The sequence below is a fragment of the Neodiprion virginianus genome, chromosome 4 (genome assembly GCF_021901495.1).
Source record: "Neodiprion virginianus isolate iyNeoVirg1 chromosome 4, iyNeoVirg1.1, whole genome shotgun sequence".
NCBI lineage: Eukaryota > Metazoa > Arthropoda > Insecta > Hymenoptera > Diprionidae > Neodiprion > Neodiprion virginianus.
In genome coordinates, this window is record NC_060880.1 from 1,972,574 (window position 1) to 1,997,270 (window position 24,697).

Below are 24,697 nucleotides of genomic sequence, written 5' to 3' on the forward strand. Positions count from 1 at the left end.
GCATTGAAGACGGGAGTGAAAAATGAAGGAAGCTAGTGAAAATTTCTCAACCTCACAGCCACTCCCATGGCCCGTGGGTATCCCTGATACAAAGTTGCTAACTATAGATTCAAAGAAGCTCGAGGGATGCCCTAACGAGTGTTCTATTTTTCAAACAGCTATGTTTACCCTTCTCGTTTCTCGAAGCATCTACCATTCCGAAACCCCCGCCCCCAGTCGACGGCGGTAGCAGCGAGGGTGGCGCTGAAACCGGGGATACAGACGGTGCACTTTCCCTCTTCAAGGTGTACCATCGAACCCTCCCCCTATTTTCCCCGACGCAGTAGACCAGTGGTTACCAACTCGAGCGATTTTCCACCCTCTGTTCTCCCTGCCTCGAGTTGATAAGGAAAAGCTCACACGATCCTATTCAGAACTGATGAGCAGCTTAGAAATTATAAATTACTTATGTCAAAACGTCCCCTGATCAAATCGGCTTGTAACGACTCTAACTACGATCAATTTCCCCGAAAGGTCAAGTAAGATCAAACTGCCTTTCCAAACCGCAATGCCCTTCGGCCTCGATGCTGTACAGCGGAACGAACGAATGGCAGATATATGGAATAATTGGTATGGAAATAGTACCTAACTGTTGACCGTGATCTAGTTTTCTAAGAACCGCGGTGAGATCGCATCGACTTATTCCGAGCACTACGTCTACTTTGTCTCGGATTCTAATAACGTCCAGGGTATTCGGGGCCCTTGACTCTCCCCAGAAATAGCACGGCAGTATAATCGTTGGGTTGGTATAAGCGTGCTCCAACAGTTCAAGGTTAGGGACGCTGCAGGGCGACGGGCGCGTCTTCGTCGTACGTTCGTGGCGCGTTCTTCGACGCACAGCACGCATGTTAGACGACCAAAATACATCCCTCCGATCTATCGTATAAATACCAAGACCAAAACTCACGACAAGACACGAGATAAACTCTGCTCAGCTCTTACCTACGCGAGATGCGCGTCCGTGGAGCATCCCAATAACCTTGCTCCAGCTGCATGTATTAAAAATAACAACCTCTCTTTCTCTCTTCCGTTCTTTCTCAAGGTTTGTCAAATAGCGTTTCTCCCTTACGAACCCCCGTGTTTTGGTCGCGCGAAAGGAAAAAAAAGTACAGAAGTAAGAAGACAATACAAAAAACAAAGTAGATAAAAATCGCGAGAAGAAAAGACCAAACAAAGTGTAACTAATTACAACGTCGAGCTTTTCACAATTGAAACGGGACTACGGGGTGGTCGGATGATGGTGGTGGTGGAGGTGGTGGTGGTGGTACAGCATTGATATTCGACTTCCAGAGCCCGTCGACCCCCGTGCAATATATATAATGCCTGCACACTCAATCAGCTGTCGCTTAAATGAGCGAGTCCAATACCGCAAAGCACATTGGAACATTGCACCGAGCTATAAAGATGTCTAGTCTCGGCGACATGCGGCAGAGTAGAAAGTCTCTCGCGCAAGCTCTTTGTCTCAAACCACCCAAGTGCGGTGGAAAACATTGAACTCATGAAACGCTGAACGGGGAGGACAACACACTTTGAACTGCACGCCTCTGAGACGCGTAAACAATTCCATCCTCTCTCCCACTCTCTAAGTAGACAAGTTTCTTCTTCGCTCCTTTCTTTTTCTGACTATCGTTTCTTTTCTTTCTTCACCCCATTCGTTTTCATCCCGATATCGTACGTGAGTCAATTGCAAAATCCACGCACTGAATGATGCGATCACGATTCAACGCCGCTCCGATAATAACCAGTCCCAACTAATTCTTACGTACCGACACATTCGTGATGAGTTTAATCGGTATCGAGTTCTACCCTTAGAACGTTAACCTATAACCAACAATTTTCCATTACCTTGGACTGCGTTTTCAGTGTTCATCGTCACTGACGACGGTAAATCACATTTACTCCAAGGCTTCTGTATCGGTCTACATTCTCTTAACACAATGTCGGAGCAGTTCCAGTAGGTACATTGATCAACGACCTTGATACGGTAAAATTTCGATGATAACGAGCTTCGTATTAGCCTAGAGGCAGTCCAGTACGCCGAAGCGCTTCCCGGTGGTTAAACGTTCAGTTTCAGATCACATGGAGGTGTGCAGCTATTCTAGAACGCGGTATAACAACGTAAGAGAGTAAAAGCAAAAGAAGTATAGAGAGTAGAAAAAGAGAGAAGCAGCAGGAATATAAAACCGCTATTCGTAGCACGTTGAGGACGGGGTCCGACCGTTAAATTTTTGAATTACAATGACGGACGTCGTCCCAGGGGTCAAGGCCAAGTCTTTCCGGGATGGCACGTGTACTCTACCAAAGCCGTGACTCATTCGTACAAAATCTGAAAATGTGCCTATGCACATGCACACGTACACGCGGTAGACGGCCTGAGGAACGGATGCATCAGAGACGACGCTGCATGAGATAAAATTTAGGAAAATCATGACAAAGAAAACATGCCTACTCTTAGGTTGAAAAGTCAACTGGTTCAAAACCATTCTAAAACTGTGCAACAATGATTTTCTCACTGATGGATCGTCGCGTTAACGTTACTAACTTCAGCCTCGCGACGCTGTCGCCTGAAATGTAACCGACAGCGTAAGCTCGAAAGCGTCGATCTCGGTACAGGAGAGGAGAGCAGCAAATAGGAGTGCGTCGAACCCGCGATGACCGTTGTGCCGATGCGAGAAGATCTTCGACTCGACAACATGCCAGGCTGCCTGCCTGCCTACAGTACAGCATTAGCAATATGCAACAGCGGTTGTTCGTACGCCCTCGGAAATCCTCGGGGAACTCGTTAAGGCGCTGATGGTTACTGCGGCATTCCAGGGACGTTAACCCGCGATATTAACTTTGCCGTTGACGATGCTCCCTGCATTCGTCGGAAAATATTCTTCGGGATATAAGAATCCGAGAATGTTATCAAGTGACTCGGACACGTACCGAAAAGCGAAGGCGTGTTGTTGGAGGTAGTCGAGTCCCGCGGGATGCAGTTAAACGTCGCAGCGTACCGACGACGTGCAAAAAGATTCTATACAATTAATAATACGACACTGCAAAAGTGTCCATTCGCAATTCCTTTCGAGTCTTCAAAATAACTAAAATTCTACAACAAGGATCGAACGATAACTGTAAATACATGCATGAGAGTTTAAATATCGAAGAGATATTCTTGACGACAATTGTATTGATCATTTTTACGTATAATCTAGGACAGTTTCAATACCCGTCGAGAAACACGAGGACTTTCGCCTCACGTCGACTCAATTCCAAAGATAACCAACCTACCGCTGGCACAACAACCTCTGGAACAAAAAATATATACTTTTCCGGAGCACGAAAATTTCCCCGAATTATTAAGAAACTGAACAATAAAAATCCCTGATCAAGAATGTTTCCCCTCGAACCGTAATTACCTTGCAATGAAAAAAAAAAAAAAAAAAAATTATCGAACGAACGAACGAATGACTCGACGCGACGCTTGATTTTACACGCGGTGCTGTTTTACTACGTATAGTTATAATACGATAAGTTTCGTTGAGTTTGAGAAACGCTGCAGGGCCGTTGCACCAGACAGGGTGAACGCTCTTGGCGTTTTGCCGGAGCGCCTGCACTCTCGCTGCTGCTGTTGCTGCTGGTGCTGCAGATATCCCGGACACTCTGTCCATGCCACGCGGCCGGATGGCCTGACGATCTTCGTCGTCGTGTGCATGGCTAGCTAGCTGGTAACACATGCTGCGCGCTGCGGCATCGCAGACAGGTATGCAGGCGTGCAGTACCATGCAGAATCTGCATCGCCATCCACGCGACATATTTCGAGCTCGTCAAAAAATGGGTCCGTATCATGCCCAGGTTAGCGGCAACGAGACGAGCAGGCAGCGCCATGCCATCCGGCATTCGGGGCCCGATGAAGAAGGAAAAAGAGGCAAAACCGTGGAGGGGTTTCAACCTTTGGGGCCACCGTCCCCTCTCAAGGACACAGGGGCACCGCTCCACTGAACCAATTACGCCATTTTTATGTCAAACTGTATCTATACATAGGTATACGTATAATACGATTACACATAGACGGTGATGAACCGGGTTTTTTTCATTCTGTTTTATAGTTTTTGGGTATAATTGTAAAGGTTTATCGTGTTATCCTGAAAAATTGACCATCTTTAGAAAACAGTCAAAAACTAAACAACTCCTCCCTTCCACCCCCATAAGCAATTATTCAGTATAGATCAAAATTAGTTTCGATTTACGTATAATCGTGACTGATTTCAGAATTGTATAACGTCACACAGAAAAATTTCCTTCAGTGTACAGTAGGTATACATACTATACAAATTAGGGTGTATCATAGGAATATGGAAAATTTTTTTTTAAACGTGCAACGAAATTTTGGTAGCTCGATCAAATTCAAAAATTTTTCAATTTTTTCAACGTATTATTCAAATGGAAAAGGCTCTAAATATCGATATTATGAGCTCATATTTGGCTGGGATATTTTATTTCAAATGCTCTACCGACATTTTGATGCTCGTTTGAAAGGAAATTATTTTTCTTATTTTGCCACACCCTGACACACATACTACCGATAATACATAATATTATAATTTTATAGAGAGACGATAAGGTTTCATGCGTATTATAGCATCTACAAGGGGTGACGCCTCACGAGTATCTTTCCTATACACGACGTGACGCTGAGGTCAAAGTTCATGCCTTATTCCGGCGTCTGTAAGAACTAGCGCTGCTGATTGTGAGATCGAGGGGGAGGGCGTAATAAAAATAGAGCAGAGAAACGACAACGCATAACGGGGAACACGTACGCGTATACGAAAACAAGATGACGACCTAGACAACGAAAACGCGGCGTGAGTCAACGGCAGACTAAAAGGCGCCAAGATTGTCCACCCCCGATAAAATCCTGCAGCAGAAGTAGCAGAAGCAGCAGCAGCGAGTTTGCCCGCCGAATTGCTTCGGCATCGATTTATGACTCATTCCTCATCGCCTGGTAGGTATAAGGTGGTCCTGAGTCACTGCGCTATGACAACTTCATATAGGTAGGTGTGCTACATATCTGTGTAACACATACGTTACGGTCTATGTACGCGTCCCGACCTCGTGTACGAATATCCTCTAAGCCGGAACCACCATAATGCACTTCCCATGCTCAACACAAATGCTGTAATGTCGTGTATTTATATACCCGGCACCGCTGCAAAGCACGCGGAGAAAAACTCGGTTGTTATTAAATTTGTCAAAACGATTATTTCCGTTTTGTTATTTTACAATTCGTAAACATATTCGACAAGAATTGACTGTAGAGTTAAAACGTGCAAAAAAAACAAAAAAAAAAAAACAAGGATAAAGAATAGTACATTATGTAACAAGGGAATCAATTCGAAGATTATTCCCGCGAGTGGGTTTACCGATGAGGGAATAAAGTTAAGAAAGAATAACACGTGCCACTTTTCTCCCGCTTTTCAGGTAAAAAAAAAAGTTAAAATTACGGTCGAGTCGGGAACAAAATTGTTTAAAACGGTCAGAAATTGATTCCTTTCACCCTGTTTCGCACGAGAAATTTTACCTTCAAACCAAGAATAAACGTCTTCCAGTTTTTAAACATTCGTATCGTATCTGTATATTATATATATCAACGCGGAGGTGAAATTCAGTGCGAAATTTATTGCGAACCCCGGGAAATGCCGTTTGCGGAAGATTGGGAACCCCCAGACTGCAGGAGGGGATTGACCCAGACACCCCCTCCAACAGTCGACCCACCCTCCACCCGCCGGATGGCCCCCCTTTCATCCACTAATCCTCCCCTGCACCGCGGTCCGTCCTCCAGAGGTTCACGTTGCATGCGGTGAGGAACGGAAGAAGCGGGGACAAAGGGAGAGAGAGAAACGGAGGGCCGGGGGTGGGGGAGGATAGACAGGCACGTTTTGATAAAGGTTTCGCGGTTTGCCGACGATGCGAAATATTTCTGTACAAATATAAGCACGACAATGTAAAATGTAGAGTATCAGGCAAAGCAGCATCCCGGAAAAAGATTTTTTTTCACGATATTTTTCATCGCCTGTATGGAAAGGGAAGAGTCTGTGCGGTAGGTCTGTCCGACAAACTTCTGCGATGATATCGAGAACGGCTAGATGAAACGTGTGAAACCTACAGGAGTTGGCAATCAAATGGTAAAAGTGTTCGGAGAAAAATTGAGAAGAATAATTTTTGAAGAACAAAACAATTTATGCAAAGTTGTTTAAATAAATAAATAAATAAACTCGGGAAGATATGATAGTTCATTTAAATTAGTGATAAAAAGGAAAAAGGATAGGTTTGTCATTAAAACATTGAAAATCGATTCATTTCGCATTCTCACATTTTTGTTGTACGAAAATTTTCAGCAGCAAATCAACGAATACATAAAAAAATAAAACCGGAAATATATTTCGGCGATGATACATAAATTCCACTTCCGTATTACGTTTGAATTTTTTCAACATTAATTTATGAGACCGAAGTTTGTTACGTTACTGTAACGATGCATGCTCCGAAAAACTAACTACATTAGGATAACCTGAAATTTATCAGACCGTTAATAAAGCATCAACAAAGAACTCGAATTTTGTAAATTAAACTTCTTCGATTATTCTAAAGTTAAAAAATAGTACAATAATTTTTCTTCCAAGGTTTCGATAACTTTCACGCTACTAACTAACTTCACCAGCCCGGTAATAATTTCGAATATACGCGAAGTAAAATTTGTCTCGCGACGAGGGTAGGCATAGAGATTCTCCAAGCTCTGTATAACACCATCCTCCGGAATGATGCAGGCGGAGGGAAGGCCGGTAGGTAGGTATACACGCTTTATCGATTGGGGGTTGTAAGAACCTGCTAGACGGTCTGCTGCTGCAGCCCGTCGATGCTCGCCGTATAACTATACGTATAGACGGTGCGGAAGGCGGAAACTGGGGTTGCGAACCCCGAAACGAAAGCAGACAGAAGTACAGACGCGAAAGGGGGTGACCCAGACACACCCTCGCTATCTTCCGCACGATTCCGCCGCCGCCATGCCGTCGAGGGTTGTTTGCGGGGAAAATATACCTATATACGTGTACAATATGTACGGTACTTTCAACTCGCGGCTCTCCCGGATCATTTACGTATCCCTGCCTTCGCACCGTCCCAAAAACTACGCGTACCACATTTTTCCCCCCTTCCAATGCGATATTAAAAATTTCACACCTAATAGGAGGAAAAATTACCGACGATTATTAACGTCCAATTTTTTTCTACCGCAGTGCTATTGTTTAATTCTAAGATATATGTTTCTTCCAATCATTCAAACCGTGTAAATTTGCAAAACAATAATTTATACTTTAAGTTTTATCTTTCAGACTTGAAGCTGTAACTGACCAATTGAGATGATTAAACTTTGTACGATGCATATCCTCGTTTCATTGCGTTGTTTCTGTTTGTAAAGATTTTCTAAGTCGAAGAAGGAACTGAAATTAAATCATATTTCATGGTATAGTATATAGGAGCCGAAAATATGAAAATGATCCGAAATTCAAGGACATTCCTAAATTCATCATGCGGTTTTTCGACGGTTGAATCCAATCTCGATTAAATCGCGACAAAATACATGTATCAGTTATTTGTATTGGAGTTTGTACAAGCGTCAAAAAATGATTCGCAATATTAATTTTTTTTTTATTTTTCAGTGATTCATGTTTTTTTTTTTTTTTTTATCCTACACCTACGAAAGTTGGGAATAATTTCGCAACGTAGCGCGTGAGCGTCAAGTACTGCGTATCTGCTGCAAGGTGCAACGAACCAAGGACCTTCGAGTTTCCATTGCGTCGGCGTTGCCGTCGCGACGCTTTGCAGCGTCACCGTTTCGACAAGTTACACGTCTGCACGGGTATACCGATTTACATTTAACACACATGTGCACTAGTATGCGTAAGAAGATCGTGTGCCGCGGTTCTATACACTGCAAATTACGCAACATGCAAAAAAGTGATTCCGGTCGCTGCCGCGATGCAAATAATTGAATTTGATGCCACGATTGCCGGAGGTTAAAGCAACGGTATATAAAGTAAAAAATGTACGTACACTTCGCTGTTCACTCACAGATCACCGTTTTCTTAATTTTACAATGATTTTGAAGGCATTGTGATTTCAAAATTTGACTGTCTCTTGTTTCATTACGGTTTACTGAATTTCCGACAGTTCCGAAATTGCGAAATAACGATTTTTCCTCAGAGTGAAATTACTAACTTGAATACGATGTTCAACTTGGGAAAGTTAATCTTCTTCTGTTCCCAACAAACAAATCACAATTTTATTATAAGACAATTTATAAATACGTGGCAACTTTTGTGCGGTAATCCAGCTATTATTTCGCACGCGTATCGCGTAATATTTTTCCTCTCTCTTTCTCTCTTTCCCCCTCTCTGAATACGTAACGAGCTTGCAGGAACGGCAGCAGGTCAACGCGATTCGCCTTTAAGTTCTACACATGCACACAAGTAACAAATTTGTACACGAATATAATAATAATAACTGAAATTAAAACAGGGTGAAAAAAATTTCAATCTAGGTAAAGTCATTACTCATTTTTACCCCGAATTGATTTCCTGTTTTTTTTTTATCTGTGTTTTTTAGACACCGGAAAACATAATATTACATACTTATAAACGAGTAATTGTTTCTGAAACGATATTAGCGTCATCAGTGTGAAGATTGTTGTAAAAAAAAAAATCGTCGGTAATGGATCAATAAGTGCGATCCCGTGTCGGTAGGTATAACATTTTATTATAACAAGGTTGTTTATCGGCAACGCGAAGAATCCCGCTGGTAAGAAATTTCCATCATTTGCTAACGCCGCGACTGAATGCGCATGAACGAACGAGGAACGAGAAGGCCGACAGATGGCACCAGTTACCACTCCACGGACAGCACGGGCATGAAAATATCACTTAACAGTAATCGACTGGAATTTTTCCACTGAATTTAATCGAGGAAATAAACATCGTTCCATACCAAAAGCCGCTGAACCGGGCAATGAAATTCGTCTAAAAAAGAAGTATCAAAAATTCGAATAAAACCATTCTCACATCGTCCAAATTAAGGGGGTCGATTGTGTAATTTCACTTTTCACATTTCCCACCATCAAAGCATTCCGATTAGCTTGCAAACTTTGGTAAACCAATGAGAATGCTTGGACGTTGGAAAATGTGAAAAGTGAAATTAGAGAATCCGAACCAATGAACCAGGAATCCAGATCCCGTTCAAAAGTTTATCGAAACCTCCGTCAGAGGTCGTCGCGTAAAAATCCCCACGTAGTTTTCCCCTCGCGTTCGCAACGCGTGAGCCGTGGCAAAGAGAGACCGGAGGATCGCTGCTCTAAAGCCGTGCGGTGAGAATAGAGTACGGCCATATTGCGATCTCCTTAGATTGTGGAAAACATTGTGAGCACGTGGTGACGCGTGTATAATAACCGTGAATACGGCGTGTATCGGTGAAATCCTCGGGAGAATCATTTTCGAACATCAAGCGCGAGCCGCAGCGATTGTTTGCGGCTTGTTTGTCGGTCTATTCGGTGAGTAATAACCCCAAAACCAAAGACCATGCTGTTTCACGTGTCGTCTAGAATTCCTCTCAGGCAGGCGGCAGGCCGAGGCAGCGGCATTTTTCTTCCACCATACCCACCATACGCCCTTCGCAACCTCTGGAATAAATTTCTCCCCAAGTTTCAATCAGTTGCATTCCTTTCCCATTTACCGATATCCTCGTTCGTTCCTTCTTTTATAATTTTAACGTCTTTGTTCAAAAAATGATAATACTTGTCAAAAATAACAGAATTTGAAACTAATAAAAAAAAATAAATAAATAAAAACAAAAAACAAACCCCCACACGTTGTAATTATACGCTGTTCCGTTGTGCGTACTTGAAATACAATTACTTTTCTTCGTTAGCACAAAATAGTCTCATTAATTTCGACAATTATTATTTCACCTACTGCACAACGATTCAAGTCACACTCATCGGTTAAACTTCGTCAATTGATTCGTTTACCAGACAGAATTCGAGATCAAATTATCGCTAATCATCATCATCATCATCATCACCATGATCATCATTATTATCATCGCTGTAGGATTCAAACGTCCGTCAAAACATTACCGTTATAACGTTATACACGTTGTTTGATCTTTTTCTTTTTCCTTTCCGAACGAATCGGGATGTGATACCGTATAAATTTGTTCTTTCATTCATTCGTTCCTTTCACAATTTTCATTATGTACGTTTCAAAGGCGGCGCGACTATTTGAGAAAGCCGGGATTAATTATAAATAAATATATCTATGCATTGTATACGATACCGGAATCGATGATATTTCAATCAACATGTAATCGATCCTCAGAGTTTGTACACCCCCCCCCCTCCCCTCTCATTTCTAGTTGAAATTCAAGCGTGAAAGTTGCCGACTGATCGGCATTTCCTCCTCCTCCTCCTCCTCTCTCCCCTTTTTCTTCCTCTTCTTATTCTTCTACCAAGTTGCCTATCTCTACAAACCGCGAGTAAAGTCAACGTGCGCTCGTTCGCTGATCTGGATGTAATAATACACACAGGTATATATAGGCATGTGTGTGTATATATGTATATATATATTGATGATGTATGTGTGCATACATCACGTATTATTATACACACGTATAAGCATTGGAGAGCACGGTGACTCATCCGCATTAGCAAGATCGTTCGCAATTAGTTTTCCAATTCGAAAAACCTCCCTTTTTGCATTTCTTGTTCGTTGCAGACAATTTATTTAATACTTTTGTAATAGCTGTGTCTGGTTTTGTTTATCCACATTAGAACCAAAACAAGGTTCTAATTGATTTTCCTGAACTTCCAAATAATGTATTCTAAAGTACACGGTAGAAAAGAAGTAAAAACAAATACTAAAACGTCATAGTTTTGAGTATGCGATAAAAATTAATTCCGAAATCTAATAATAATAAATATAATAACAATAATCATAAAATAACTGCACAATAGAATTGAATTTTTACCGAAGGCCACAATTGAATTGATTGTAAATAATCGCTTTTTAACAGACAAATCAAAAACTTGAATGATGGCAAATAAAAGTAAGAAAAGTTATTACAGCCGATAGAATGTAATAATAAAATTGCAAAGTAATAATTATTAATATATAGCGTCGTGTTGATAATCCAATTATAATTAATCGAATTGACGTAAGAATAAAAATAAAAAAAAACAACGTCCAGACAGATGATCGCGCTCCTCTATTTTTTTTTTTGTTAATCTCGAACGCGCTGACTTTGTATAATACTTGTTGCAATCTTTTATCGTTCCTCCTATTTTCACCTGCACAATTATTTATACGATATCAGACATTACACGAATATGTTACATAATAATAACATGACGTTATTCCACTAATACACACACACGCACCCCCACATGTATATACAATTCTATTTCCATCCGCATAAACGTGTTATATTTACCTAGAGTCATTCGTGAACATGGATGACATGTGTTTACGCAGACGCGGATATGTATGTGTTTTTCTATCTGTCTCTATTTGTGTATAACACATGTATTTATGCGTAAACAGATATATTCTTCTCCAAGGTTCTCTCACACGTGTAATAAAAAAATAAAATAAAAAAAGAATCACCTACTACCTGTTGCAGCACGTGGCGGCGTGGCGGAAATTTTGTTTTAAATTTACACCGAAGGATTTTACGGGATAAATTATTTCCCTTTCGATCTGTTTCAATGAAAAACACACAAAATTCTCCGACACGCATTTCTATCTTCGCATTGCCGTTTACTCTTGTTATTTTTCTTATTGTTATTATTAATTGTTACGATTCCTCTTTTTTTATTCAAAATTCTGTCGAAAAAATCCAATGAGTACAGAGGACAGTTATAAAAAGAAAAAAAAAGAAAATAAAACAGGAATTCGATTTGCGTTCGTTGTTTATATATTCGACTGCACCAAAAACTGAAGAATAAAAAAAAAAAAAAAAAAAACAGAAAGATAAATTAAAATTGAAATATTCGTCGATTTGAAAAAGTTAATAATAATGATAACAACTACAATAATATACGCGAAAACAAATTCAACGATGTAATTATTATCTCGAACTTGACACAAATAATAATCTTTTTCTATCCTTCGGATATTTATATTTCTGTGTCGGATAAAAATTGACTCGAGTTGATAAACGCGGTTCTCGTAATACTTTTTGTCGTTTATCGGAAGGACGGTAAAAGAGAAAAAGAACAGAATAAATGAATTCTATTCCAGCTTTCGAATTTACGGCGATACTTTGATCGTGAATCAAATTTAGTCAAGGTAATGATACAGCTTAAATATGTGCTTGTTATCCTATCGAAAGTTTAGTTTGTAGAAATTCCAGCGATTCTTACTGATTGTATAATATATAAGGTGTTTCTGGTAAATTAGTTGGTGACAAGTTTTATAATACGTCGGTACACGTACTTTCGGAATGATTTATGTTTTGTTTATTTATTTGATTATTGAGAGTGAGAGAGAAAGATTTTTTTTTCTACTTCTTCGCTTAGTCCGCGATTTTTTGTTGATTCCACGTACGGTACGATTTAATCAATTCAATATCAATTCCGTTTTTATTCTACATTAATTATTTTTTTCCTCCCTATTTCGTCATCTTTTATACCCCTCACGGCGATTCGAGCCACACTGCAATAATGTTTTACATACGCACTGAGTGAATTCCTGACGACCGAAAATTTGAATGCGCATGCACTAAAATTTTAGAGTACGAGCAGTTGTTTTGTCAGTCTGACCAACATTTTCCACGTTACATAAATTGCGGCGACTAAGATGTAAGAAAATAAGGCTGGTCAGAACCGATTTTCGTTCGGTCTGAGGTTACTTATTTATTACCGTACATACTGCTTGCTGAAAATGCCAGTCTATGCAGTCGAAAATTAGAAAGATAATAATGTAAACACTGAAGAGTGAAAAAAAATATAAAACCTACGTGACGTCACCTTGGAGACGTTTTCTAATTGGTTCAACTAAAGCGTATCCGCATTGTTTCACCTTGTTTCCCTACATCGTGGCGGGGGGATCGGTTGTCTGAATTTATTCCGACGGTTGGTCAACCTGACAAAACAATTGCTCTTGCTCTAGAATTTTAGCGCATGCGCATTAAACCGTTCGGTCGTTAGCAATTCACTCTGCATATGTTCGTGTAATATCTCGTACATCGATCGTTCGGCTTGAAAATAAATCGTCGATCCTCGAACGCTCCAGGAGGAGGAACGCCATCAGGATCGCGAGCATCGCGAACAGCTCGACGCTCACTTTTGGTACCGTTACTCCTGCTGCCCGTTCGTCCCTCCTCCCTCCCTGATCCAGATGTACCAAAAACAGTCGCAGGAATTCGTATACTACACGTTATATGCAAAAAAAAGAAAAAAAAAACTTCTCAAAACTCATCGAATTATCCCCATCCCTACATTATATACATATAATTATATGATTTCGGGTTAATGTCATTTGTTATGTACAATAATGTATCATTAACTATATCGATGATGAATCGAATTTTTGATTAATGATTACTATAAGTATACCGAAATTATTTAAAATATATTTTCATAATAATATTGAAAATTTTAAATACATTTAATTAATGATTAGCGTAAGTATCTAGTAATTGTTTAAAATCGAGCATCACATTAACTAAAAAAAAAACAAATAAATAAATAAATAACTCTAAAACTCTCACTGTGTACATACGGCCGCTGTTTTCCTCAAGAATGTACACATACGTATAGTAAGATCCGGAAAAGTATAATATGCGCGTTAACAATGGCTGATCCGAAAAATCATCCCCCCATTTCGCACCGCCTAGGCACGAGCGTTGCCCGAGGGGCCCGAAAATTGTGCAGTTTTCCGAGATCCCAACAACCGAATCGAACAACTAGCGTCTGCAACATACCTGGTCGTTGTTATTACTCGAGTCCCCGAAGGTTACGTCCCTTCCCCCCCCGCCGCCCCTCTTTCTTTTCCCCTGTACACTTCATTTCCATCAAGGAAATTCTCGTCCCGAGGCGTCCCTTTCCCCAAAATTCCGCTACCGTACATAACCGTGCACAATTTTCCCTGAAACGGGAAACCGAAATAAGCGAAAAATAAAATATGCTCTCCGATCGTGCAATTTTACGGGGGTATCCCGGTCGGTTTCGACCTTGTCGTATATATGTGTCCAAATATCGAAGTGTCCACGTATCTGAAACGCGAAAAAGAGCTTAAGAGCCCCGTTAATTTTCATTCTACACAGAAATAAAGAAACGTCATGGATCCCACGAAATTGCAAACGTAAATTTGCCAAATCCTTTCTCGCGTTTCAGATACGTGGACTTAGATATTTGGATATGTTTAAACGATGTCGAAATCGACCAGGGCACCTCCTTAAAAATATCCTCAAATTTCTTAATTACGTGTAACACGCGATCGCTTTTGTTCCGATATTTTCAATTTTTCTTTCTCTATCTACGATAATTTTCGTACAGTACGTACATGTATAACATTCTCATACGTATATGCACGCGTATATTATATATCTGTAAAGATATCGCGTGGTTTTTCGAAGCAGAACGCATGCGTCGATAGGTGTATTACGCGTATTTATATATATAGTTATAGTAACGGGGAGGGCAACCGGACAATCCAGGCAGTCCTCCACGTGCCGACGTAGTTACCCGGTCTCTATATCTCGTTCCTCGCCAGTGTAGTGAGAGGAGGAAACGAAGGTGCATATTGGCCGGAGTTTCTGCGTGCCTCGTGGTGATCGGTCGATGCACGGGTGCTTCGTTCATTTTCAAATTACGCACGTTTAAATCGAGAATTATTTCATTGCGGAAATCGAGAGAATCGTGCGGAACTTTTTTTTTTTAACGGAATAATACTCGAACAGCTGGGCTGAATATCTGACGAGTATTACGTACGTGTATAATAATGGATCTCGTTACGGTGAGTCGGATAAATTTCCATATGTGATCGAATTTCGCTACTTCGGAGAGCGGTGTGAAAATGTTGACATCGATTGTTGTTACCTCCCTTAATTACTGCGTGCTATAACGTGAAAATACTTTGAGATTTATTATCCGTTGTTTTTAATTATTACCGTTATTGTTACGTATCGACAAATTCAGGAATAACGAATACGCAGTTACGAAATGATAATAATAATCGATCGGTAAAAAAAAAAACTTTCAATCCCCCGAAAATACAAAACTTCTTTTCCCACAATGTTACAGTATCTTGCGAAATTAGTTGGCATACGTTTTTTATTTTTATGTATTACTAGATTCGCAACATTGCATTATTCTACCAAATTGTCGTGACATATGCACATAGCTATAAACGGTTAAATTTGTATTTACGTATCAATATGCATGTATATAACGTATGTAAAACGTGGCCGAGACCGACAAGCGAGAAGGGATTCTTCCATATGTTGAGTCAAGAGTAAATCCGAGCGGTTAACGAGATAACCTTTAAACACAGCCATTGTAAAGCCCATAAATATTAGTCAAAGTAGCTGACTGCTGACAAGTTTAACTTTGGATCATTGTATGCTTTTGATATGAAATATGTTACTTCCATTTTAATTGTAATTCTTCTTTTCTTTTTTAATTTGTTCTTTCTCTTCAGCGCCACAAATAATCACGCGTACAATAACATGTTCGTTTTTCTATTTTCTTTCGTTTTTCATCGCGAACCGCAATATCTAGGCAAGATATTACAATGTAATAACACGTTGTTACATACGTATAATACATGCAAAAGTCCGCGCGCAGTTATTTGCAGAGACCCAAATAGATTACAGAACAATTGGATTCGCAGATCGTTATCAGTCGGCCTGATTAATTACGAACGTATGTAATCAAAAATTATTATACACCCAAAAGATAATTAGAAAGAGAAGAGAAAACATTTGTACTGAAATAGCAACACTATAATAAGAATAATTAGATCAATCTGTTGCGTAAAATCTACGATTCGATATTTACGTCGAAAGAAAAAGTTAATGTCAAGATCTGGCTGCGCAGCTCGTAAAAATATTACATTACATGTAGATAATTAGATAAGGAAATATTTTCAAGATTTAGGACGTGCTTATTTATTATATTATACCTGTTTGTTTAAAATTTATCTTCTTTATATCTCCATTAGACGATGAAAATTACTTTCAAAATTAATATGTGAAAAAGCTAATATATGAGAGGTAAAAAAATAAATTAAAAAAATGTTCATACAGCGTACGTAATATTTCGTTATGCAACGATCCAGTCGTGACTGTGTCAAAATTAATCAAATCAGGTCGCTTCTGTTGTCATTTGTTTCTTTGTTTTTTTTTTCCCCCCCATTCTTGTTTTTTATTTCGCTATTATCAGAGGTTGCGCGTGGAATAATTAATCACTGTAATCGCGGCGTCTCATTGTTATCGCTTTATATTGTACATTATTTTTGATCAATCTGCGATCAATATCTTGATTATTATACAGTGTAAATACACCTATAGAGAAAATTCGCAGTGTTTTTCGCAGAATGAGTATCTATGAAATTCTTCGATGTATGAGACGATGTGTATAATATTTTATGATTTGAAAATTATGTACACATATCGTACAAAGACCTATAAGGCTTGCAAACGTTTATCCAGTTAATTTTTTTTTCCAAATACATATACATACGCGCTTTGAACAATCTTAGTATTTTAATAACGTTCATTTTCGATACTTTATTTAATATTCGGCAAAATCATTCGTTTGAAGTAAAACAAACGTTAAACAAAATAAAAGGTAATATTTAAAAAGTCTCCCGTTTCACGAATAACTTCATTATATCATTGAAGACATTTGACATCGATAAATATATATGTATATAATAACACAGTTTCCGTTTACGTTATTGTTATCAATCAATTCTCTTTAGAAGCTCATCTTTATTAATTTATTCATCAAAATAATTCACCGTTCATGCTTGTATCATTATTATTATTCTTGTTGTAATTGTTTATGTTATTGTTATTATCATTATTATTATTGGTATTTTTCATTCATGAAAATTGATGTAGTAGCTACAACTGCTACTAATAATTGCTACCTGCATACATGTATGTCAGAAATCATAAATGATATACATATATATATATATATATTTGCATTCTTGCTGCACAGCAGCTGTGTTATTTGTACGGTAGTACGGTGTCATGTTATTGGTATGATATAAATGTTTATACATTCGTGAACCTTGTACGTAAGTGTTTTTTTTTTCCTTGGTTTTTTTATTTATTCTCTTTTTTCTTCCCCTTTAACCAACCACGCCTGTAGAGTCATCGATCGAAATTGATAATCGTTAGAAAATATTGTGTATATATGTATATAGACAAAACACACACACACAAATACACACGAAAAAAAAAGAAACTATACGATTGACAATGAGACAAAAACTTCGACAGCAAAATTAATACAACAGGTGACATTTCATTACTTCAATATGTATAAATACTCTTGACTATACACGTAATGATATGTCTGCTCTGGAATTGAGAAAGAGAAATTTTGTGCCCCTGCAATGGTACTTTCAATTCGATCATCGGTGCTGTTTTTTCTTACCTTTTTCAATCAGCGATACTTCAGCCCCCCCCCCCTACCTCCCTTCCGTATCGCTGTAATATTTGCCAGACGTATGTGAGTAAGTTCAATAAATAAGGAAAAAGAAAGCAACGAAAAAAAACGAAAAATCATTCACGCGAAGATTACCGATAGAACAAAAAGTAAATAAAAATAAATTCAGGTCGCGACCATTTCCAAGAAGCAAAAGATCAACGAACAGCATGTACAATTATAGTTATACATATTACGCACGTACGTTAAAACACGGCTCTGCCAAGTCCAACGTTAGGACTATAATTATTTTTAATTTTTAATTTTTTTTTTTGTCAACCAATACAGAGAGTTACTTTCGTCTTTCGCGTACGATAGCCGAGACTCGTGTGCGCCAAGTGTTATTATCGCTCTTCTTATCTCTCTAGTTTATCTTTGACTACGATGTGTGTAAGAGAACACATCCGAAAATAGTGGCAAATATACGAGTTTTACTTTCGCGGTTTGATATTTTATGCATACGTATTGAAAGAAAAAAACCTACGTAGACAGGAATCAGTTTTTAATATGTAGAAAGAAATCTTAAAAATTTAAGTCTTGATAAAAATAGAAAGATAATCTTGTGTCAACAACGTTTCGACCCTTGGTGTAGGTTCTACTCGGGACATATTATATTTATTTAAACATTTTCGGCGAAAACAACAAATTTCAACGAATCATTCTCCATCTGTAAACAGTAGCAACTTTTTTTTTTTTTGTTCTACCGTAGATGTTTAAATAAATACAACATGTCCCGAAGAGGATACCACACCACGGATCGACACGTTGAAAAAAATTGATGTTTCTTTGTTGACCAATACCTAAATTTCCAATATTTCTTTCTACACATAAGCTTAGAGTTGAAAATGATTCTCGCATAAAAAATGAGTAGAGCAAAGTTCGAAATGGTTTATTCCACCATCAAGTATGATCATCGTGTGTCCTAAACCCGTTTCTCTCTTCTGTTCCCCGACAGTTCCGATTGATTTTGCGGTACGGTTTCTACCGTGGACCTGCAGCGAAATGTCGTCAGCATCATTGCGAGTTCAACTAGTGAAGTGGACGGTACCAGCGTTCGCCCTGATCCTTGGCCTCTTGTGGTACAAACGACGAAGAGCCGACAGAGCTGACCCAGGCGGAGATCGCGTATTAAAAGCAGGATCCGGAAGTTCGAAAACGCCGGATCACAACCTGAACGACTCCGGTTACCAATTCGAGGAGTCCTTCACCTCACGGGGCTCAACGGGCGTGGGTTCGAAGCCCGAAGTCGTCGCCGCGTGCAGTCCGCGGCGGGTGAGCGAGAGTTTGGCAATTCCGCAGCGGAAATCCGCAGCAACGCCGAGAACTTCCGCGGCGAGCAGCGGTCCGGACGCCTGGTACAAGGACGTTGAAATGACCATCGATGTCGATCAATTTTACCCACGGGGTTCGGAACCGCTTTCGGTACGCGAGTCGCTACCAAGACACCTGCAACAACAGCAGCAGCTGCAGGAACAGGAAGAGAAGCTGTCGTATACCGCCATAAAACCAAAGCGGTCCAAGTCGCCCTATGAAACCGCTAAGAAAACTGTCAGGAATCAACTGTCCAAGATGCTAGATCGATCCGAAGAGAACGAGGTGAAAACCGAGAATGTCATAGACGAGATTAAGATGCAAGAGAAGGCGGCTTCCGAAAGGGATTCGGCTAATCATAGTCCAGTTTCTGGTGTTCTCGACGGCAGCGTCAGCGACGAGGCTAGAAGCGAGGGCAGCAGCGACAGTGGAAAAGGTATAACTGCGGAGAAAATTTAAGGTCTGAAGTTCAAATTACCAGTCTTTAGTCACTTGTCTCAATCATACAAAGTCGATGCTACCGGTCAAAGTTACCGCTCAAGTGTTCTCTAAACTTGTTACAAGTAGGATAACTCGGCGAGGTTTTCAACGCCTTGTACGAACGAAGGCGACAAGTTTGCCTGCTTCAATCACTTGGTCTATAATTCTGTCTAAAGTCATGTCGAAGTTAGTAACTCAAGGTTATTGGAACGATTCGTGATGAGGAAAAAACCACGACTTTAGAATTAGAGATATATTCATATTTTGAAATCATACTTCAAACTCATTGACGACAAAATTGAGAAGTTAAATTTTTTCCCAATCTTTCATTGCGATAACGTGACTAACTTGAACATCATTGTCTAAAAGTGTGTATCAAATTTTATCCTCCCCACAGGAGGAAGTATAAACGGAAACAGCCCTGCAGTGTACGAGTTTGTCCTGCCGCAGAGTTTGATAGGCCGTCTGATAGGCCGTCACGGGGTATTTTTGCAGAGTATAAAAGCAAAGGCGCAGGTCAACATGCTGATAAAGCGTCATCCCGAAACCAACAAGTGTAAGGTATGCGCGATCGAGGGATCCCAGAAGGGTATCCGCACGGCGTTGGATATGATAAGGCAGAAATTCCCTGAGAACAAATATCCCAGCGTGACGCTGGAGCAAGTGTCGTTCCTTAAAAAATCAGAGGAAATGCAGTGGGTGCCGGAAGTAATGCAGCTCAAGCTGGTCGAGGGTCTGAACAACGATGTGACAGTTATTCGCGTCGTGGAACCCAATCACCTCTTCCTCCACCAGCCGACTCATCCCTCTTATCCTTCCCTACGCATTTTAGATCAGAATATGACACAGCTTTACAACACAGTCGCAGACGCTCCACCAGTTCCCGATCAACTCGACAGTGAGTAAAATTCTCAAAAATATCGTTATCGTCGATGATTAAAATTTGTGGGATCGAAGCTCGCGGAACTGAAACTCTTGCGAAAATTTACCATCTTCATTTCTCTCCTCGACACTTGCAGAGGGTATGATATTCGTCGGTAAGTGGTGCAACAAGTGGGTTAGAGTTTATATCCACAAACCGGACCCGGACGGAGAAAAGAACATAGTACGCCTTATAGACCACGGTGGATTTTGGGTGTTGAAAAATTCTGAGATGAGGAAAATCAGGTACGACTACCTCACCCTACCCTTCCAGGCCATCGAAGTGTACTTGGCCAACATCCAACCCAAAAATGGTTAGTAATTCAAAGTACCGCGCTAACTACATTCTTTCCGCCTGCCTACACCCTGTGAAAATTCAATTTCGAAATCTTTCTGACAGGTACGTGGGTTCCAGAAGCGTACGACCTAGTTCAACAAATAACTCAAGGCGTCGTGGTCCAGGCACAAATACAAAGCTACGTGGATCGCGACACGCACATAAACCTCTATCTAAACATACAAAAACATGGGGTAAGTACGACGGTTCTTAGAGTTCCCTCAAAGTTTGATTGATAATTTGCATTGCTTTTGTCTCGCATCCAGGTAATATCTCTGGCTGACGAATTGGTGGCGCGTGGATACGCGGATCGAGTTCAGCTAGAGGAAGCATATTGAAGAAACATAGGCACGAGAATGAAGTATATTACCTCCACGAAAGAAATAACGCCAACAACTGAACATCGTCGTGTGGAGCGATAATACAAGTGTATGTGATAGTGGAAGATGGTTTAAATGAGTGCACGGACGCTGTCTGCGAGGACCAAACTTCCGTTGTTGTGTATGTTCCGTTTTCTCTCTGTCTGTTGTTTTTTTTTTTTTCACCCCCTCCCCCCTCCATTTTGTTTTATAGTACGTATTACATTATATAACTGTTTGAAAGTCCTGCGTCAATGATGAATGTTTGTCTGTCTGTTGAATCGCGCGTTATACGTTGAGCGAAATTAATGTCGGTTTCTAAATAATTTACATCTGCGTGTGCCAATCGAGTCGCTTTTTTCTTTTGATATTTTCGTACCCTGATAACGCGTAAACGGAATCTTATCACACCTCCTGCTCTCCGTACTGCAGGTAATTATCAACGATTTAACGTAAAATGATTGATATCAATATTCTTCTTGGTACAGAGAAAACGAGAAATGGATATAATATGTATAGATTTTCTTTTATCTCTTCAGTGCATGATTTATCCTGTATTATACACTGTATTTTTTAGCGGTGTCAACATTCTCTCGAAAATAATTGATCAATTATTGTACACATTTGTGTTTCTCACGTTCGTTCACAGTTTTCGTCATAATTCGCGATTCCTGATACGGTTACAGATTATCATCATTATTACTATCATCATGTATTCAAGTCACAATCTTACCACTCTATTTTCATAACTGCACAACACGAGTTAGATAGTATTTATTGTTATCTTGTCTTTGCTTATTGTATAGATTCGAAAGAGTACAAAATACGGATTAAACGTGACGAAAATTTTGAACGATGTTGAGATTATTTTTAAACATTTCGAATCGTGAGACTTGCCGGAAGAAGATTGGGGGTGGTAATAGGATGAAAAAGCAAAAAGTGAATTCAGTAAAAAATTTAAATTAAAATTAATTTTAGCATGCTAAATCGATGGAAAAAGTTTGATACATTTTCTGCTAGAAGTCTACCATGAGTTGTGAAATACATTTTTCAGCAATAACATATTTGGACAATGTTATTTTTTGTTTATTGGTATTTTTTTTTTTTCGTTCTTTCTTTTTATTGTTTCTCTTTGCGTAACTCGAGATTGCTTTGGACCGATTATAAAATTCTTTCCCTTTCTTTGTACATACTGTATAAGATCTCTCTGATATAAATTTACCTATTTATGATGATGTACCTAATGTTTAATTATAACATTTGATGATTAATATTGATAATGCTCTAGCTGTAGCGCTCTGTAGACTTTAGATATATCGTTAAAACGTCGATGACAAAGATAGGCGAGTTGATAAATATAGTATAATGGGAAAAAATATATAAAAACAGCAACAATCGTAACACTGTAATAACGTGTTTCGTACAGAAGCAAAATTTGAAAGGTAGAAAAGAAAATTAAATTCGCGATAAAAAAAAAAAAAGAAGAAAGAAAAAGATGTTTCGGTAAAAGAGGCTAGAGTGACTCTGGAAAATCGCGCTAACTTCTTGTGCATTGCAACAATATATTTTTCGGTTAATTTAGCGGTTGAAATAATATACAGTTGAACGGAAACAAACATTAAACTTATATATAACATACATAAAAATAATAATAATTAATACGGTATAAGAATTGATTTTTTTTTTTTTTTTTTTTTTTGAGAAAACATGAACCACTGCAAACGAACAAAAAAAAGTTTTATAAAAGAAAAATCAAGCGAAATTATTTCAAGAGACCATACAGAGCTGGGGAGTAATCTTTCGTCTCATGCCAGTCAGACAAAGAGCGATTTAAAAAGGGGTAAAAATATGGCCGTACGTTTGAATATAATGTAAATTCTTTCAAATTGCTAGATGTTTCATTTATGTTTTGTTCGCGATTTCTTGCAAGTCGTAAACGCAATCGGTTGTGTAATGTTCTTTGATAAGTAAACGATTAGTTTAATATAATAATTTTGATTTTCGTGTTATGATTCAAACTTGTGTTCGCGGCGCCGCGTTTTTCTATATCGATACATTGCTTAAATACATTAAAAATATATTTGACTCGTAATTTTGATATGTAATATGTTAACGTAAACCCGGGTTTGCGTGGTTTTATTTATCCTTTTTTCGTATCGTTATGTGGTATTTATGATATATTGTCTCTTGGTGCGCGGTTTTGTAGGAAATTATTTTAAAAAAATCAGTCACGTGCAAAGACTTGATTTTCAATTAATTATCGCTACGATATTCGTCGTCATAAATCGGTTGTAGCTGATACCAAGAGCTCGCGTTTGTAATTTATTATTATACGTTACTCGGTTTCCTAGTTCGTAATTATTAAACTGTATAATGTATAAGATTTTCATTTACTCTTATCGTAATTCGCGAATGAAATTAAATCAATCTTTTGATAAGTTGTTCTCTTTTGTAATCGCCGGGAAAAATGAGACATAATAAAATTTAAAAATTGCCAAAAAAAAAAGAAAAAATAATAATAATAATGAGCATAATATTTCCTTTGAAAATATCGAGAAAATGGTGGAAAAAAAAGAACTCTTTTGTTTTGGAAAAACAACGTTCTTTGATCCGTGTCTCCAATCAATTACCCGTGCGAAACTATCGTAAATATTGAATATTATGTAACACTTAATGTCTAAAATATACTGTTGACATGTAAACATTATAGAAATATTTTTATAACATAAATATTTAGCTTTTTAAGATCTAGCAAATCAATATCGAAGCTATTATTACCAAATAGGCCTTCTTATTCTTCTACATGATTACTACTGCCGTTGTTCGATTAGCTGTTCATTATATACATATGATATACGTTCAGTTGACGAAACGAATAATAAATCCTATCCACATTTCCTTATTTCGATTATATCGATTTATTTAAGAAAAATAATAAAAATAGTAATAACATATAACGGTTTTTTCAGATTCGGAATTTAAAAATTTTTCACTTGTGGTTGGATTGTTTTTGCTACTAAAAATGATTCACGCATCAAGTCCCCAGCTATCTATACCTATACATTATTGCGTATAACTACTATTCTAATTTATCATTATCATTGTTAAGAGCGGAGCCCCTTTTGTATATAAATCAATGTAAAAATCTTGGCGTTTCATTAAAATTTATTCATTTTAAACTCGTGAGTTCCATATTTATTCACACCTACTTCTTCCTGATTTTAATTCCCTCGTTCTTATCACTCTCACCCTTAAAACATCCCGCATCACCGAAATTTCGGATCTAATTCTTGGCTTCCTCCAGCAGCAAGCTGCGGGTACTTGAATTCAATTTTCGCGCCTAGCAAGTGACAAAGCTTTTGTCCAGAGTAACGCATACGTCACATCCGGTGAGGGGAAGTAGAAACTATGCTTGGTTTGTAGTCAATGCCACATAGCATTAAGTCCACGCTTGGCAGATACGGTGACAAAACTCGAAAGGCAATTTTTGACTGATTA

The 24,697-nt window shown here is 38.8% G+C and overlaps 1 protein-coding gene across 2 annotated transcripts; it reads left to right on the plus strand.

Moving 5' to 3' along the window:
* The first annotated feature begins 9,406 nt into the window (after positions 1 to 9,406).
* LOC124303579 (KH domain-containing protein akap-1) lies at positions 9,407 to 23,030 on the plus strand. Of its 2 annotated transcripts, none has more exons than XM_046760953.1 (6): positions 9,407 to 9,622; positions 18,747 to 19,538; positions 19,980 to 20,480; positions 20,602 to 20,817; positions 20,904 to 21,034; positions 21,107 to 23,030. In XM_046760953.1, exons 2-6 carry the CDS (start codon positions 18,794 to 18,796, stop codon positions 21,176 to 21,178), a joined length of 1,665 nt encoding a protein of 554 aa, XP_046616909.1. In that variant the 5' UTR covers positions 9,407 to 9,622; positions 18,747 to 18,793; the 3' UTR covers positions 21,179 to 23,030. The 2 variants fall into 2 exon arrangements, with proteins under 2 accessions (XP_046616909.1, XP_046616910.1); XM_046760954.1 differs by lacking the exon at positions 9,407 to 9,622 and adding an exon at positions 14,810 to 15,086.
* Positions 23,031 to 24,697: the final 1,667 nt, after the last annotated feature.